Source organism: Argiope bruennichi, chromosome 4 (genome assembly GCF_947563725.1).
Source record: "Argiope bruennichi chromosome 4, qqArgBrue1.1, whole genome shotgun sequence".
In the NCBI taxonomy this organism is placed as follows: domain Eukaryota; kingdom Metazoa; phylum Arthropoda; class Arachnida; order Araneae; family Araneidae; genus Argiope; species Argiope bruennichi.
The window spans coordinates 49,860,463-49,878,824 of NC_079154.1; the positions used below are offsets into that span (position 1 = coordinate 49,860,463).

General features: G+C 30.8%; 1 protein-coding gene across 7 annotated transcripts in view; it reads left to right on the plus strand.

Moving 5' to 3' along the window:
• The window catches only part of LOC129965867 (cyclic AMP-dependent transcription factor ATF-1-like), a 53,945-nt gene that overhangs the window by 18,389 nt on the left and 17,194 nt on the right, over positions 1–18,362 (plus strand). For 4 of the 7 annotated variants that reach the window (XM_056080110.1, XM_056080109.1, XM_056080111.1 and 1 more), the window contains exon 2: positions 18,202–18,285. The exons of the other annotated variants lie outside the window; for them this stretch is intronic. In XM_056080110.1, coding sequence (XP_055936085.1) covers positions 18,274–18,285 — 12 coding nt within the window. In that variant the 5' untranslated portion in view covers positions 18,202–18,273. The remainder of the gene's footprint in view (positions 1–18,201; positions 18,286–18,362) is intronic. 7 annotated transcript variants of the gene reach the window in all.

Consider the following 18,362-nt stretch of genomic DNA (forward strand, 5'->3'; position numbering starts at 1 on the left):
CATGCCGTACACTCATATTTCTGCTTCATTTACAAATTCTTTCAAATATCTTTTTTTTTTTTTTTTTTGTCTTGTTGAAAATGAATTACCCGACGAATGCATATCCTCTTTAAGACTAAGAATCTCGATAGTTCTGGCCATCAACAGAAATTCTTGAAGATTTATCTTTAACGTAGTAACCTGCTTTCTGGAAACAAAAATTTAGAACTTTTTATTACGACCGTTAGCTGCCGTATGGCGCATTCAGAAGTGCTTTCTTTGAGCAACTCATTAACGGCAGTTAATGTGTTCATTTACACAAATAATAAAGTAGTGTATGTACGTGACAGCAAAAAATGTGCACCTCGGAGCGATTTATTGATATTTCTGCTCTGGAATTTAAATCATTTTCTATTGTTACGTCAATTATTTAATCTTATGATTTTCTTCAAATATTGAAAGTTGATGAAATATTATATTTATGATCTGCATAGTTTGTGAGGAATTAGAAATTGAAGTTATTATAGATGGTGTGCATTTAGAGAATAAATAACCCTGAAATTCGGCCGCGGTGGCCTGGTGGTAAGGTCTCGGCTTCGGAACCGGAAGGTTTCAGATTCGTGACCCAATTCCACCTACGAACCGCCGTGTAAGGGGGTCTGTTGCACGTTAAATCCGTCATAACCAAACGTCCTCCCGCTGGTGTGGAGACGGGGGTGCCAGCTCAGGTGTCGTCCTCGTCATCTGACCGTGGTTCAAAATTACGAGGTCCGTCCCAAAATAGCCCTAGTGTTGCTTTAAAACGGGACGTTAATATAACTAAACCAAACCCAGAAATTGCGCTTGCTGTAGCACTATTATGCCATATGTATCTTGATTCCATTAGGAAAGTTCATTTACATGATCAATAATACAAATATAATCACTAATTGACTACTCCGAGACGCCCCCTAAGGTCCAGGGAAAAAACTGAATGACCGGACCACCGCGACAGCAAAACTGGTGGGAACTGTGGTTGAGTCCTAAAAGCCATCAGCGGTCACATTGCAACCTTTTTCTTGGAAAGTACGTCCTATCTTCGGACCTTTCTCTGTAACCAGCAGGGTGACGAGAACCAACCACCACACCGGAAGCTTCTCATCTACATTTGAATGGTGTCCCCCCCCCACCGCAGTGGGAATAATGCAAATACAGTGTACAAGTGTAGGTTATTAAATTAACATCGCCTTAAAGTCTGTCAAAATTTGATGATTAAAAAACGTTTGGGGGGGGGATCGTGAATGTCACACTTGTTCATAAGGGATTTAGTAGACAATTAAAGACAGTTAATACTCCCAGCGATCTAACTGAATCACTCTCACCAAACGCGGCTTGTTAAATAAAATCGAGACTATCAAACATTTATCTTTTTAAAAATTTTAAAATGTGTTGTCAAAAAAAATTAACGATATGTTTTGCAAACTTTCTTCACAGGCATCCAAAAGATAAATATATATATTAAAAAAAAAACCATAAATTTTCCTCTCGTCGAAATTCAATTTAATCTCATAATTGAATATTTCGACGATAACTTTCTCTAAACAAGAAAGTTAAAATTCTTTCAGTTGCCCAATAAATCCATCTTCGCTGGGAGCTGAATGAGTGTCGTCTGCGTTTCAGACCCGTTTCTAGTACTGCTGACCCACTGGCCTGGCAGTCGAGAGTGATGAAACCGCAAGCGAACGTGATGAAAGTGAACCTGAAATCCCATTCAAATTCTCGCTGGGATTCTGGCCCAAGACATAATGGAAAGATTTGCAAATCTTTTAGACAATCGAAATTGTTTATTTGTCTTGAGGATTTCCCTGTAGCTTTTTCTTTTTCCTTCGTATTATATTTTTATTAATAAACCCACACCTTAAAAAGTTGCTTCTTAACTGATATTTCTAATTTGTTTATAATATTTGGAATGCAGCTGCAGATTTAGATATTTTGCTGCGCTAGACTTTGCGAATGAGGCCCCTATTGTAATAAAATGTTAATTAAGTTCTACTTTTTAAAAAATTTAATCAATATATTTATAATTTAATTAATTTTGCGATTTTTTTATTTACTTAGTGGAAAAGAATATTTTATGATTTATTATAACTCTAGATTATGTAGCCTTCACATTTGTACAAAATATTATTTAGGCAGAAACTCGATATTTATTGATATTATAATAACAAAATAAACGTGATGGAACAGACAGGAAAATTATTTTTGTCAATGTCTATTTTTTGACGTCATTTACATAATTGTATTTTATTCTTTTATATTTATGATTATTTGACATTTTTTACTATTATAAATTTAGTAGCATGATGGTATGAAATACAGCTCTAGAGAGAAACAAACATAAAGTAGAAAATTTGAAAGCTACCGTTATCAAAATGCTTTATCTATCTCAAACTTATGCATCCACCAAATACCAATTTTTTTATTTTGTTTTTTGAAGCTTTTTTTTAATTATCGTTTGGTAAATAATTTTCTTTCTTTAGTATGATTTCACATACATATGCCCCCTCCGGTCCAACTACATTTTTTTCCTAACAATTTACTTCCCCCCCCCTTGCGACATGTGCAGTGGAATCCGAAAATAATTTGGCCTGGTGCATTTGCTGTGCATCATAAGAACATGAATCGACTCCTATAATATTGATCAGAAAAGGCTAAATGAACAAAAATTTTATTATCAAAAAATGCATTTATGTTATTTTAAAATTGTTTCAAATAAGTTATTAGTAAAACAATCTCTATTCCTTTAAATGTGAGAAAACATTTTATGTAAATTACAGAATCAAGCTTAACTTTTGCGTTACCTTCCTTTATTTCTTCTGAAATATCGATTTCAATAATAACCCTCCTGGCGAGTAATTTACTTCAGAATCACTTTTATACCAATGTTTTAAATATATTTTCGCCTTGGCAAGAAATTATCCATTTTTTAATTACTCCGTTCTAATCTTCAGTTTACGCTGACTTTAAAATCCTTAGCAAATAATGCAACTTTTGATACTTTTCTGTATATTTTTTGGTCAGTCCAACACGTGTCTTTCAGTAAGTGACCATGGATCCGCCCCGGCCGCTCGAGACCTTGGGCTACATTCTTCGAAGAGCAGGTTTCTCCCCTTATCATCTCTGCCTCTGCCTGTACGCCGCTATTTTCGTCCCATTGCTTCTCTCGAAAACTATTTCAAAGGCAGCCGAAAAATAAATTCTAAGTTAACGAGGATTCAAACTTTTTTTTAACAGGGGAAAAAAAAAAAAAAAAAACCTCTTTAATTATATGTTTTAGTTTCTAGAACAGAGAATCTCGAACTTCAAGGCCCGCTGACATATGGTTATAACTCCAGAGTGAAAATACTTTCAGTATATTTAAGGATGAAGTGTTTACTTTTTTTAAAAAAAATGATTTACATTTGTCTATTATTTTAAAAACCTTATTTTGATCTAACACGGTTAAAGCTCTCCCTAGAAAAATTCAATCAACATCTATAATGCATTTGGGAGAGTTATATTTGATGGAATGACTATAAACATCTCCAGAAAAAATCAGTGAACAACCATAATGTATTTGATGGAATAAGTATAGAAATCTCTCCAGAAAAATTCAGTCATTACCATAATGTATTTGGGAAAGTTATATTTGATGGAATAATTATAGAAACCTGACTCCCAGATACGAAACGGCATTGACCTCTTTTCCAAATTAAATTTTACTTGAATATTGAGGCACTGTTTTGTCTCAAATGTAATTTCACGCCATGCGTTGTTATTAAGTTTTCTATGAGGAGTAATTATCGAAACATAAAGTCTATTGATGTTAAGGCTGGACTTAATTCAATTTCCATTAATGATACGCAGATGAAATTTATGTGGCTTTGATGTATTTGCCAATGGCAAATAACATTGCGGATTAACCCTTTGGGTACATTTCACGTATCAGAACGTTCCGTATTTGTTTGATTTTTTTTTTGTAATTTTAATTAGTTTATCTCAGTTTTATGCAGCAGTATATATTCCGAATAATAATAAATAAATAAATTCTTACTTAAAAGCTACTGCTCTCACATGCTCTGAGAATTAAATGCGCTTGAAATGTAAAAGTCGTTTCAAATAAATGTGTAGTCAAAGGGTTAAGAAGAAAATAGCCAATAATGGAATTAAAAATTAAGTTCTCTTCGATATTTTCATCATTTAGCCATGATAACCAGCATTCGCCGAATAAAAGTATAAACGGACTAATAAATTTTGATGTGATTCCTTGAATTTAAAAATCGTAAATAAATCTTGCATTTAACAGTTTCGACCCCTTTTGAACATTCGTATCTAAATTGTGTCGAAAAAATCTAGGGTGACGAGTATGTGTTATATGAAATAATGTTGTAATGAAATGACTATTTTTTTTATTTCAATAATCCCATTTATTTATTTACTTAAACTAACATACATTTTTTGCATATGAACGAAAAGAAATAAAAATTAATTTATTATTTTAATTTGCTGTTAGAGAATGGTATTTAGCAAAGCATGGTACAACGCATAATAATCTTTTATTTGTTCCTTTGATTTCGAAAATATTTTAAACATCTCGAATATGTTTGAGTTTTTACTAAAATTGTAATTCAAACTGCAAAATGTTATACTTTTCCCATGATGAGTATAATCGTCAAAAACAGTTAACTAGTCAAATCGGCATTGACTCCTTTTCCGAATTTAATTTTTCTTGAATATTGATGCATTGCTTTGTCTCAAATGTAATTTCTCATAACGCTTGATATTTAAAGTTTTTTTATGAGGAGTAGTTGTCCAAATCTAAAGCCTACTGATGTTAAGGCTGGATTTAATTCCATTAATGATAATGATGAAATTTATTTGACTTCGATGCATCTATCGATGGCAATTAGCATTACGGATTTAAAAAAAATAATCGACAGTGGAATTAAGAATTATGTTCTCTTCTAGATTTTCATCGTTCAGCCATGAAAAGTTATTAACTACGATAACCAGCATTTGCCGAATAAAATATAAATGGGATGATTAATTTTAATGAGCTTCCGTGAACTTAAAAATGTTAAATAAACATTGCATTAACATGTAATTGAATCGATTAATTTGTTTGACTTTTTATAAACAATTTTTTATTTGTAAATTTGTTCAGTTTTGTTTAGGGGATTAGTAACCTCGGAATTCTTGCGGATTTTCATCACTTATGTCTGCGGATGTTTTTTTTTTTTTTTTCCTCCTTCTTCTTTAAAAGAAAAATCTAATTCGAAAAGCATACTTGTGAATGTAGTAAGCAGTATTTTTTTATATCTTCGAGGTTGAAAATTGAAACATCAAGCGTAGCAAGCTATGTAATTCTAACTTATCTCTAGATCTGAAAAACCGTGAAATAAAATCGCCTGAAAAATTTTATAGAAGTCTCAAATTTCATAACTAAATGGACACCTGTTGCTCTATTTCGCAACATATTTACTAGCACTTGCTCGAAGAAGTGTTTGTATCATTGCTAGTAATGGAAGAACATTTTTTCTTTACTTTTTTTTCATGTGTTGCGGCCACCTGTGTCTGACTTAAAATTATTTTCATGTTGTTTTTCCCCTCCCATTAAACTATGATTTAATATGATACAGCAGTTCTTTACTTTGTTAGTCTGCTTTAAAGCCTTTGCTTTTCTGTAAGTGTTTCGTCAGAGGTTAGTGTCCCAGTTTCGTGAAAATGTTATTCGATTCAGTTTCTTAATCGATTCGTTTTATTCATTTATAATTTATTATTACCAAGTAACCAAAAGGCACAGGACTGATTTTTCAATAGCAAATGCGTTTAATTTGTCAGAACTATTTCAGTTGTAACTTAATGAATGGAGATTTATGGTCTTTTGTTGCTTTTTATTGTTTACTAATCGCCTTTGATGACCAGCTAATTCGCCGAAATCAATGACTGGTAAAATTTCAATCTGACCGGAATGAGTGGCTAATTTGAATCTTTTATACGTAACTTAGTTTCAATAGCTTTTTCAGCAAAATATTATTTTAAAATAACTGTCGGGCATACTTTTTTTACTAACCATTTCGTCGACCAGTTGGTTTGCCGAGAATTTTGATTTCTTTTCGATACAGTTAAGCCTTTTATACCTAACTTGTATCAACTAACGATTTTTAAGCACTAAATTGCGATTGATATTAAAACCATGTTAATAGCCTTGCACCTATTATATCCATTGTGTACATAAACATTTATAATGGAGTCGAGCCCAGTGACATCGTTCTGCCATTAAATAAAAGTGTCCGGATTATCTATCTTCTAAATGCGCGTTTTTAATAAATTCATCGACAGAGAAGTTTCGCTTTTGATCACTTCGATTTGCGCTCAAATGGTAGGAATCAACTGTAGAACAATCATTTTTCAGGATTATATTGTCAGGATAGCTTCAATAAATGGAAATTCAGTGTTCCAAGGCAAGTGATTTATTTTCTGACATGCAGTTCTTATGTTAAACACTCTATTTTAATGCATCCGATCTGGGAGATTGAGTAGTCTCATGCTGACTTCCTGCAAATTCGCCATCGATTCGAAACGATGCGATTTCGTGCGGACTTTCTTTTCCTCGTCCTTTGTACTTGACCGCTATTTTCGTTTCAACTCTTCCAAGGTCGATTTTGCGTTATGTGTTGAATTCGTAAGTGGCGCTTTCCCAATCGTTGGAAACCTGATGTACAATCATTCCTTGCTAGGTGAGTTTTAAATGAGGATGACATAAAATCAGAAAAGGCAATAAGCCGAACAATTTTCTTAATTGACCATAATAATTCAATTTTTTAATAATTAGGTTTCAATTAATCATGGTCGTCAAAACTGATATTAAGAGAGTCCAAGTATAGTATTTAGTTTTAAAAGGCTTTAAATGGTTTAAAATATCAATCTTTATAGTTAATGATTAGTTGAGACTTCTATACTCATAAAGTGATCAGACCAGCTTTTAGACTCTTTGTGCTTGTTTTGAATAAAATGTCCAAAATATTTTTTACGGCCAGATAAAAAGTTCAGTTTAATTTTTATTTTAATCTAATTTAATAAATAATGGTAATTCTATATCCAATCCCCTTTTTTGTATAATTTAATTCTATACGTGAATTCATTCAACTGTCTCGTCTTGTTCTGCGTTCTGTGCCTAGATCACCCCAAGTTGAAAATTCTGAAAATTTACTCGCCTTAGTTCTCACGTGAATATTGTTATCAATAATGTATGAAATTCTGTTAGAAATACCTTAGAAAATATAAAGTAGCTGTTTTACACTTTCATACTTATTTGTCTTTCAACCAAGTATGGACATACCTTTTTATTTAAAGTGAAAGAAGTTACAAAATTTTTGTACATGAATTTTCTGCTCATTAAGGGAAGTATTACTGTTGGAGTATTTTTTGTCGCACAGCAGATTAAAGATTTTTTTAACTGCCCTTAACTGTTATTTACATTCAAACCCGTGTTGCTAATACATTACTGGATTGCCTTGAACATTGAGATGTCCCACGAGGGTTGGTGGGGGAGGCATCCCGTAATTGAAGATGAGAAGCTTCTGGTATGTTGATTGGTTCTCGTCATTCTTGTAGGTACACTAAAAGGCGAGGGTCTAGTTCCTGGTTCCGAATTTCATCTTAATTAAATCAATAAACGGAGTTATGGCTATTTTTAAAGAACTGCAAATTCTTTCAATGCTCTATAGTAAGAAAAAAAAACAAAAACGTTTATCTAGCATATATGTGTACATATAACATAGTTTTGCACATGAGTACCCAATAAGAAGACAAATTGAGAATTAAATTAATTTTTCTATGAGATGTGTTCCGTTTTTGTATGTATTGATGATGACGATTCTCATCAGAACATAAGAGCGAAAGTATGAGAAGTTCTTTTACTAGGAGATTCTTTTAAGGATTTTTTCAACACGTGTCTATTTTTTTTTATCCCATCACGTGTAGCGTGAGAATTACAGACTCAGCAGTTTTTAGAGCGCGTGTTTGAAATAATGAAATTTTGGAAAAAGGTTATTTAGATCAGGAATTAAGGGAAAATTTTAGAATAAAGTAATATGGCCAAGTTAAGATAAAAATTAGAAAAATAATCAGGATATAAATTAAGAAATAACATTACATACATACATATGAAATTGGAAGACTTTACCGATCACTCGTGTAAAATTCATGCCGAGACATTCTGTGAAATGCATGTTAAACTGTTAAATTATCCAGACTACTTCCAATTCTACATTCATGCATTTTTGTGCATCAAATTCCGTTAATTTTTTCCTCCACCTTTATTCTATTACGTATGTATTTTCTTGAGTCTTCAGGTGCTCGAATTTTTACGATTTTGATAGGACACTAAAAATACTGTACATTTCATGTGCCATATTAGTTTCTCGAAAACACATGGAAAATATTAAAAACGAAGAACGTATTATATAATTTATACTACTTCGTTCATAAATAATAACTGATCAAAGAATTCTATTATCTTCAAATGAAATCCGAGGAGTATCTCAGATCATATCTCATTGGATCGTCTCCATGTAAATACCATCCATCTACGTCAATCTCGGTGTAACGTCCCCCTGATTTTGACTAAATCATGGCTGAAGTATCCTTAAAATATATTAGCTGCATACATTATATAGACTACCATATTATATTATGCATTTGGAAATAAAAATTTATATCGTAATCATTTATGCAATCGCAATTTTGGAGATTTACCTGCAAGATTTCATATCATGCATTTTTATGATTTCGGGGGAAACAAAAATAATTCCAAAGCTTAATACACGACAGATGTTGCACCGACCACGACCTTCGTAAAAAAGCAGAAAGGACTTGAAATATTATAATTTATTATTGTCTCAGATTTTTTTTTTTAAATGTGTCATGAATATCTTTGCTTTTAAAATCTCTATGCAATAGATGATTAGAGGATATATATATATATATAATTATTCATTTTATTCTACTTTAATTACATCATTTGTTGATTTTTGAAATACTTGGAAACAAAATATAAATGCTTTTCTGCCCATTTGTTGTGCAACTATTATAAATGGCGTCCGAAGCATAGAATGATTTTTTTCTCTGTCATTATCAGTGGTTTATCTAATGTAAATAACGCCCAAGGTGTGTGCTTATTTTACCGTGCGTTTATCAGAATTGGTTTTTAAAATGTATTATAAATCCAATAAGGGTAGTCTCTATAGTGGCCTCCCTGCTCCCCTTAAGGTGTCGCCTAATTTATTATTGTCCCTTGCTCCTCTCCCTCTCCCTTCCTTCTATACGCTATTGCTCATGCACATTTTTCATTAGTAGTATGAGCAGCCATATAAAAAGCCCATGAAATGGTTTTCTGCCAATTATAATTGTTTTGTATTCGCCCTACAAAACTAATGATATTTTTATTTAAATAATAAGAGGAAAAACAGCTTTACATAATTATAATTGAATAGACCTTACTGGTTTATTTCTAATCCCATGGTTGTTACTGATGTAATCCTGTTTCCCGATTGATTCGTATTCAGCAAGTAAGGAATAAAATGCTTTTCGTTTTACAAAGTGTAAAGAAGCTGTTCTCAGTTTTAGAAAAACTTAGAATTAAACAAAAGAAATTTAGCCTAAAACCATTAAAAAAAATTCACAGGAAATATTTTGATTTATTGTTTTTTTTTTTTAATTTTTTTTTATACTATTCCATCGTTAAAGCCATTTTGTATTCGCTTTAAACTCTTTCTTCCCTCAATTTGTCCTTAAGGGAATTAATAGAAGAATTTTTAGGGATTATGTCGTGAGATTTTAAAGTTACCAAAGCTACTTTTTTATTTTTTTTTACCATATATCAATAAAAAAAGTAATAAGTATAAAGTTTTTAATTAATTAATGGACTTCGATGTTACTTTATTAATTTTTAAAGTAACACTAGCTTTAAGAAGGCATTAAGAAAAAAAGCCGCTATATTTTGTTATTTTAGACAAGTTTAATTTCTAAATTTTGCGATCTTTTGTTTCAACTGCAGTCAAACAAATCTTCGTAAAAGGATTGAGGGAGGGGAACTGAAATTGCATTCTAGTTTGATTAAAAAAATTCTTTTGATAAGCTACGTTTATAAAAAAAAAAAAAAACATATTTCAAATCCAATATATAAAAAACATATTTTATTAATTAGTATTTAAGATTTACTTCAAAATTTCTATAAGAGTTATGAGGTTTCTTCCGTTTCGTTTATATATTGTAGAAACTCATTCAATTTTCTTTCTGAAAACAAAGTAAAACTTTTGTTTTCGAACAGTTTTTGCGCTAATTTTAGATTGAACTGGGTAGAAAAAGGATATATATTCGCTTTAATGAAGGGGATTGCTAACTTAGTTGCGCAAGCATTTATGAATATGTTATGACTGTTTCGGAATGATTTCTATATCACTTCTAAGGTTTCACTGAAATATATATTCTCATTATTCTCGAAAAACAATTATTTATAAATTTCGGTTATTAGATTTTTAATCACTGCAATTTGCGTATTTTTTTTTCCTTATAATTTGATATTTACAACACAATTTTCTGTTATATTATGAATACTTATGCGTTTATTATTTTATGAATACTCTAGATTTTATAACTTGAGATTAGACGATTGCGGATTAGAAATTTATTGAAAATGCATCATGTATATACTACATCGGCATAGTGAAATATCATTCCCAGAGCAGAGATCGGCATTATTATTATTTTATCTTTCTCGTGGTATTTCTCCTTAAAAAGTAGTATAATGTCCGTATAGTTCCATTGCAGTTTTTAAATGTATGAGCTAAGCGAAAACTTTCTATTTTTCAGTGTATAAATTTTATTCATATAGAAAATAATCAATTAAATAGTTTGTAACAACCGCAAAAGAAATATCTAAGAGTTGTAATCCATTATAAGTTATATTGCTGTAATAGTGTAACTTCTATTAAAGCCAGTAAGTAAGGGTGGAAAATTAGCAATCTGGTTAAAAAAAAATGTCCATTTTATGGCCCGTTCTCAAAACTGTTTCAGGCATGCACTTTTCCCCAAAAAATGCATATTTCAGTTTTATTACTCGTAAGATCGATTAATTTTCTTTTGTGCAATAATTCTAATATATATTTTTAATATTTCAGGCATTTTTTACATAAATTTATTTTATTCAATTAATAATTCTCGATAATTTATAATAATAATAATTTTCGATGCTTATGTTTGGTGCAATTAATTATTTATGAAGTTTATTTCGTTTTTGTTTCAAGCCTGTGTCATTCTTCTGACACCAAACTGATGTGTGTAATAAGTCCCATTCCGACGGCCCGTGCGCATCTTCAGACAGGCACATTTTGCCCTCTTTCCCCTCTCTTGTGGTTTTCTGGGGTTCTTCGATGGTAGTTCATTTTATCAACAATTTACGGGAAGCTCCCGACCGACGTCCACAAACAGGGGTGGGCCTAAAATGGGTCAATTGACAGATTTACGACCATATCCGTAAAGGCAACAGGTCGTCGGAACGGGGCTTTAATGGCAGTAGAGTTGTTCTTCTGAAATAACATATAATATCCCCTGACCGACGGTATGTGAAATGTTATGATCTGTTGAATCGAATGACGTTATACCGAACTTGCCTCTGTTTCTTCTACTCAACCCTTGTCTCACGATAGCTTTTATGCATCTTTAAAATAGCATATTAATCTAACAAATCTTAAATTTGGTCAGATATAGCTCTTTTGAAAATCTAAAGGCAAAAGTTGATTTTGACTACTCGGTATATTTGAATGCTATTGCTCATGCTCATGCATCATACTGTTCTTTTTCAAAAATATCTATTATTTTTTTTTATTTCATTTAATGAAAGAATTGCATAATCCTGCTAATTGAACTTCTTATCCCAATTAGTGCTTTTCTAGCTATTTTTGACTCTCAACTTACAAGAAAAATAGTTTACTAATACAATTCATGATGACGTTAGTTAGTGAATTTTAAAAAAATACGTTTTTCTCACATGACTGGTTAATTTTGGAAGGCACTTCTAGTCTTCCACAGATGTTATCGAAACGAAACACGTTTTTGAAAATGAGACAGAACTGTGCTACGGGTGATAAAGCTTTTTATCAATTTTTCTGTTTGTCATTCTTATCTCTCTGCTTTATGTCATCATCCGCTGACATTTCACCGTTTACCACTCCAACAAAGTTTCATTAAAACTTGTGATTTTATTTTACTGTTTTCTAATCTTTTCCCACTTTCAAAAAAAGATAACAAACTTTATATTGTGCATGTTATGGCCATTGTTGAATTTTCATAATTAGTACATTTATCCTTTAATCTCGAATCTAACTACCCCCCCCACACACACACACACAAAAAAAAGGGGAGGGATGTATTGCAGAATTGCATTGCATTCCATTTTCAAACTTCTTAATTAAATCTTCAAAATTCTTCTCAAGTTTTTATCATTATAGTATATTCTAAATATACTTTCTCAAATATATTTATTTAAATTCAGCATTGTTTTAGTAAGACAATTCTGGAAGAAGATTTTCATAATGTAAATGTGTTCCTCAAGTTTCTTTAATTTACACTTTTCTTAGAATTTAAATCACACAGATGCTAATACTTTATTGTTGGAAATATTTTGTGTTTAAGCAATGTTTCTTTTTAATCGTAGAAATGTTTTCGAATGAAATGGAATTCTTCTCATTTGAAAACTTCATTTAAAGGTTAATCTAAAAATATGCAATTTTAAAACAAGCTTTTTTTAAAGAAAAACAAAGAATGTCCTGTTATCTCCCTTCCTTAGGAAAACGAGTGTACGCAAATAAATTTCCCTTTTAACCTTTCACGCTGTCGGATTCATTCTGGGATCCGTGCCATGAAGAACATTTTCATCAATTTTGCTTTAAACTAGGTTCTGTCAATCTCATTCTTGATTCATTCCAATAAATAAATATATATACAAATGTATTGATAATATTTATCTTGTGCATGATTTTCTGCATAATTATCTTGTAGATGATTAAAGAAAAATGTCTCTCTTTTTAGAAAATTGTAAATAGTAAAAATATAAACGAAAAATTTAATACTTGTGGTCAAATTTATGATGGCAAGCAGGTTTGAAAATTAGGAATTATCACTATCCACCTGTAAATACAATCCCAATAAACCTAATGCGATGCCAAAAGATTTAAAAAAAAAAAAAAAAAAAAAAAAACTTTGCGATGGATAGAAACACGTTTTAATTGAAATCAAAGATACAGATTTTTCCCCCCCTTCTCTTGCAGAGCAAATCTATAAAAACTTCTGATTTTAAATGATTTTACTCTCATATCATTTTAAGATCAAATCTGTAATTACTAATACATGCGCTAAAGAAAATAACTTAATCATTGAACTTCATAGGTGATCAAAATGGAAGACAGATATTTTATTCGGTAACTTGACATGAGAGACAAATTATTTTACTTCAAAATATATTTATCTCGTTTAGCTACGATCTAAATGTGGAAAGTTGTATTGTTTATGTTAAGTGGATATTCTTGAATTCTAAATAAATGTGCAATACATTAACCAGTTTTCGACAAATATTATGACTGCACTTTATACTTCTATAGTAAGATTATCTTTAATAGTGTAACCACAAACTGATCCGACCATTCCAACCCGGCGGAAGACACACGGGAAAAACTTGAATGACCCGACCGCCGCAACAGCTACGTGGTTGAGTCCTAAAGGCCATCACTGGCCACGGTACAAACCTTCCCTAAGGAAGTATGTTTTTTGTGTACGCACAAGGGTACGACAACCAACCGCCATACAGGAAACTTCTCATCCTCAATACATGTCCCTTTTATATTTAGCTTTAAAAAGTGTTTTTTTCCGCAACATCCCTCGTCATAGGTGCTTATAGTATTTCTCTTGCCATTACGCCATTGTTACTAAGAGCTTTCATTTGTTACTACCGTATAAGGTATCTATAACCCGAATATTACTCCAATTCGTTGAAAACACTTAGGCGTAATTTGTCGCGCTTGGCAATGCTCTTTTTATTTTCATTCCTGTGTTTTAGATTAAATTTCACACTTCACTTTGTTACTCAATCCAATTTCATCTTTTAATTTTGATCGGTGTTGTTTTTACCTTTTTCTTTCTGGGCTTTCGAAATGGATGATAAATTAATTTCTTTCCACTTAGTGCAGTTTCCATTTTCACTTTATTGCTTTTAGAAGGGGGAAAAAAATCAAATAAATGAATTTAATATCGGTGCGAAATTTTAAGACTTTGGATTTTACAAAGTTTTAGTATTAGCATCATTTTCTAAAGTGCTTAAGTAAATGAAAAATACAGGTTTAATTGAGTAAAGAACAACATTGCCAAAATATTGTAGGTACAGTTGTGCTTGTTATGAATAGAATTAATGTTAGGTGCAATAAAATTTGATTCTTTTATTTATAACGATAGTTTTAAAAAGGAGTGAAAAATATAGGAAAAAAATGTTTGGAAACTTTTACTTAATTTCTTCCAACGGCGAGAAACGAAAGCTATGAAAAATGCAGTTTTCAAAAAAAGAAGAAAAAAAGAAATGAAAAGAAAAAGAAAGAAAGAAAAGAAATCAGCAAACTTATTTTTAAAAAACTTCTTTCGTTTCAGTATTCTGAGACGACCACTTTCCGACGGTTCCATCTCACTAAGGGATGACACACGGAAGGACGTGCGCCATTTCCGGAATTTACTTTATTGTTAAATATAAACATCTTTCCTCTCACCCCTATTTTGCCGAATTAAACCCATCCTGACGCATGCGCAAAAGCGCGGAAGGTTTTAGAATCCTTTGACAAAAGTATGATCCTTGGACATTTCCTGTATGTTAAACTCGAAACAATACTGATTCAATTCCTCTATGCAGAAATGGCGAAATTTGAAATACTTTCTGTATATGAATATTATAGCTACGGTAAAATATCCCTGTTTCTCATTTATGCATTGTATCGCCTTTATTCTGATTCGTTCGTAACCATTGTACTTACAAAGTATTTCATTCATACGACACAAAGGACTCGGAACTTACACGTATATCATTTTGCCCCTTTCAAAAATTTACAAATATGCTGCCTCCGTTCCTATTATGAGGGAATCTTTTGATACCGGTATCATGACTGTGGACTCAGGATTAGTGGAATACGTATTGTTTGATGCTGATTTAAACTATAATAAATGAGGGTTGTCAAGCATTTATTCGACCTTCCTTTAAGGAGAACAGACTCCGTTGACTTTCAATTTATTTCGTATGTTAAAATATTAGTAAAAAAACACAGTCAGTTTAATTCGGTTTATAATTTTATACTTACATCAACATATCAGACGGTGATTAAAAATATTTTTTTTAATTAAACGTTTTTCTGTATGTCTTTAAATCATATTTTTTATGCCTTTAGATCATATATATATTATATAAGAAATTTATTAGTTCTCAAACTATGATTTTTCCCCCTCTTTTATTATAAATATTTACTTTTGATATTTAATCATTATTCGTTACTATGTAGCAATATATTACTGCATCTATTCTTTAAAAAAAAACTGTATTGCTATTAATTGTTTTAATTTGCATTTTAAAATCGTTTGTTTTGATTTCAATTATGCTGTTTCATTTATACGTCATTTTACGTCATTCCCTTGAACGACGTATAAGCGTTTTAATGTATAATGACTTGGCTGAAAGAGGAAGACTCTTACTGAAATAGAAATAGCAATAATAAATCATTCATTTAATCTGTTATGTTTTAAATTTTGCGAGTTTAGAATAAACATTTGTCGGTGTAATGCATTCATGTGTCTTAAATGAGAGATATTGTAGTATCTCTAAACAAATATTTGGAGAGTAATATAACAGAGCAAAAATATACATCACTGAGCTAGATGGGAGAAAAATGATTATGAAATTCCCTGTTGTGTGTTTGGTACTTGGTTTTTTTAGGGCATACAATTCATTTAATATATATTTATATATAATACATGTGGATATATATGGCTTTTCTTTAGTTTTGAGGGGGGGATGTCAAATAGGTTTAGAAATCTAGAAAGATGTCTAGCGAATCCCTAGATAGCTGTATCATAGGATTGCATATAAAAAGTTTTTATTATATATAATATTTATTAGATGCAATTCATATGATTCAAGAAAATTAGAGAAAAAAAAATCAGATGCTTAATACACACAAATGTGATTCGAATATTAATATTGTGTCTGTTTTCCATCGATCAAAATAATACATGCCATCGTTTTTTAACGTTATAAAAAACTTTTGAGAAATACACCTTAATCAACTTCGAATTTCCATTAAACAAATATTTACTCATTTTGAAATACAAAAGATAATTATTTACTGTTATGTTTTTTTTATATATATAAATATATATATAAACGTAACATTTATTTTTCTTATTTTGTCAAACAGTGCGCCAACAATCATTTGATTAGTTAATTAAAGCACTGAAATTATATATAATTATTTCAACATTGTGCTCGTTGTCGATTTAGATTTTCAATTCATAAACCAGAAACTGCCTTGAATTGTTTCTAATTTTATCTTTCAAGTATCGCTCATATGGGGGGGGGAATGCAATGCGCAAGTACGTCACTGTAGCCAATATATGAAATAGTAAGATGCTGTTTCCCTAATTTAATTCTATTAAATTGGGTTTAACCCTTTCATTACTCTCCCGGCCCAACCTGCCCGTGCAAGTTCTTTACTAATGAGCCGATTTCTATTTCAAATGAGGAATTCTAGATTTAAAGCGAGGGAATCCTTAGCGATAACTTGCAATACATTCTGCACGTCTTTTTAAAACAGATAGCGGCCCAAAATTGAGTTATTGTGTAGAAATTTCACGGCCGGGTTGGGCTGGATTAGTAGAGAAATAGTTAAAATGTTTTTCTCTATTAACCCTATAAGTGGCCAAATATTTTCTGATACCTGTAATTTAGTAGTTTAGGTATTTTTGTTAAAGTAAGTAATAGCATCTCCGAAGCACAATTTTTTTCGGTGAAGATTTAAACAGTGTGATTTTTTTAAAGATATTATATATGATTTCTTATATCATGATCATTTCGGAAATATGACACGCTAAGCTTTCAAATCATCGGTAAACATCAAGTTATAGAAAAGGCGCCAGAATAAGTTGCTAAATGAATTCTTGGATATAATTTTGAAATAAGGAATACTCGGAAAGAAAGACTAAGTTGGTATTTTGGTTGACTGGTGAAGTGTATTGAGATAAATAATAAACTAGGAAAGTGAAAGTTTCAGCAATTATAATTTAATAGGTACGGATAAAAAGATTTATTACATTCATATATGCAAAAAAAAAAAAAAAAAAATGAAGCTGTTATTAATGTTAAATAAAATAATGTTAATTTTTAATATGAGCAAGTTCATTTTTAAAATTTTAAGCGTATGTTTTAATTAGGACGGGTTCCTGTATTGTTTTTATTCGTGATAGATTACAGTTTCTTGAAGAATGGTAATTATAAACTTGATATCGAGGCCCACAAAACAAAAAGAAATCGTGTTTTGCAATGAATATTCGTGCGAGGACTTTGATAAACTGTAATTATAAAACGAAAAGCTTTGGTCTTTTACACGTATGCTTCGAAAACATTGTTTGTTCTCATACTTTTTTTTTTAAAACAGAATTGCTATTTTCATGACTATTCGATATTAAGTTATTTATTGTTCTTGACTTATTTTGTGACGATTTTTTCTCTCTTTTTTGCCCATCATAAATTTAAAAACTATTAACTCATCATTTTTAGTCATAAATTTTAACCGGAAAAGTAATGCAATTTTTTAAAAGATTAAATTTACATAGTATATGATTTTATTTGTAATTAATTACAATTTAAGATTGTAAAAAAATATAAATAATTAAATAGCTGTCTCATTTATGCGACGAACAAAAATCAACTACAGTCTTCAATAACAATCATGTAATAATAATAATCGAATTGCTCATATCTGAATTAAGAGCAATTCGATTATTATTACTGCAAATTATGAATGCAAAAAATTGAAATAAGAAACTTTTTACTCGTGAACACCTTCAATAAAAATAAATAAATAAATTCTTGCTTAAAAATGTATTGCTATTTTTCAGGAAACGTCTATTCCCTTTTCCCTCTGTACTAAGCATTGTTTCGGGTTGCATTAGTTAATGAAAGCGTGAATAATGATAGCAAAGGTAATATTTTTTTTTTTCATGTTGAAAATTTAATTAGTTATTATTTTTTTTTATCATCAGAGTCTACTTTTCAAAGG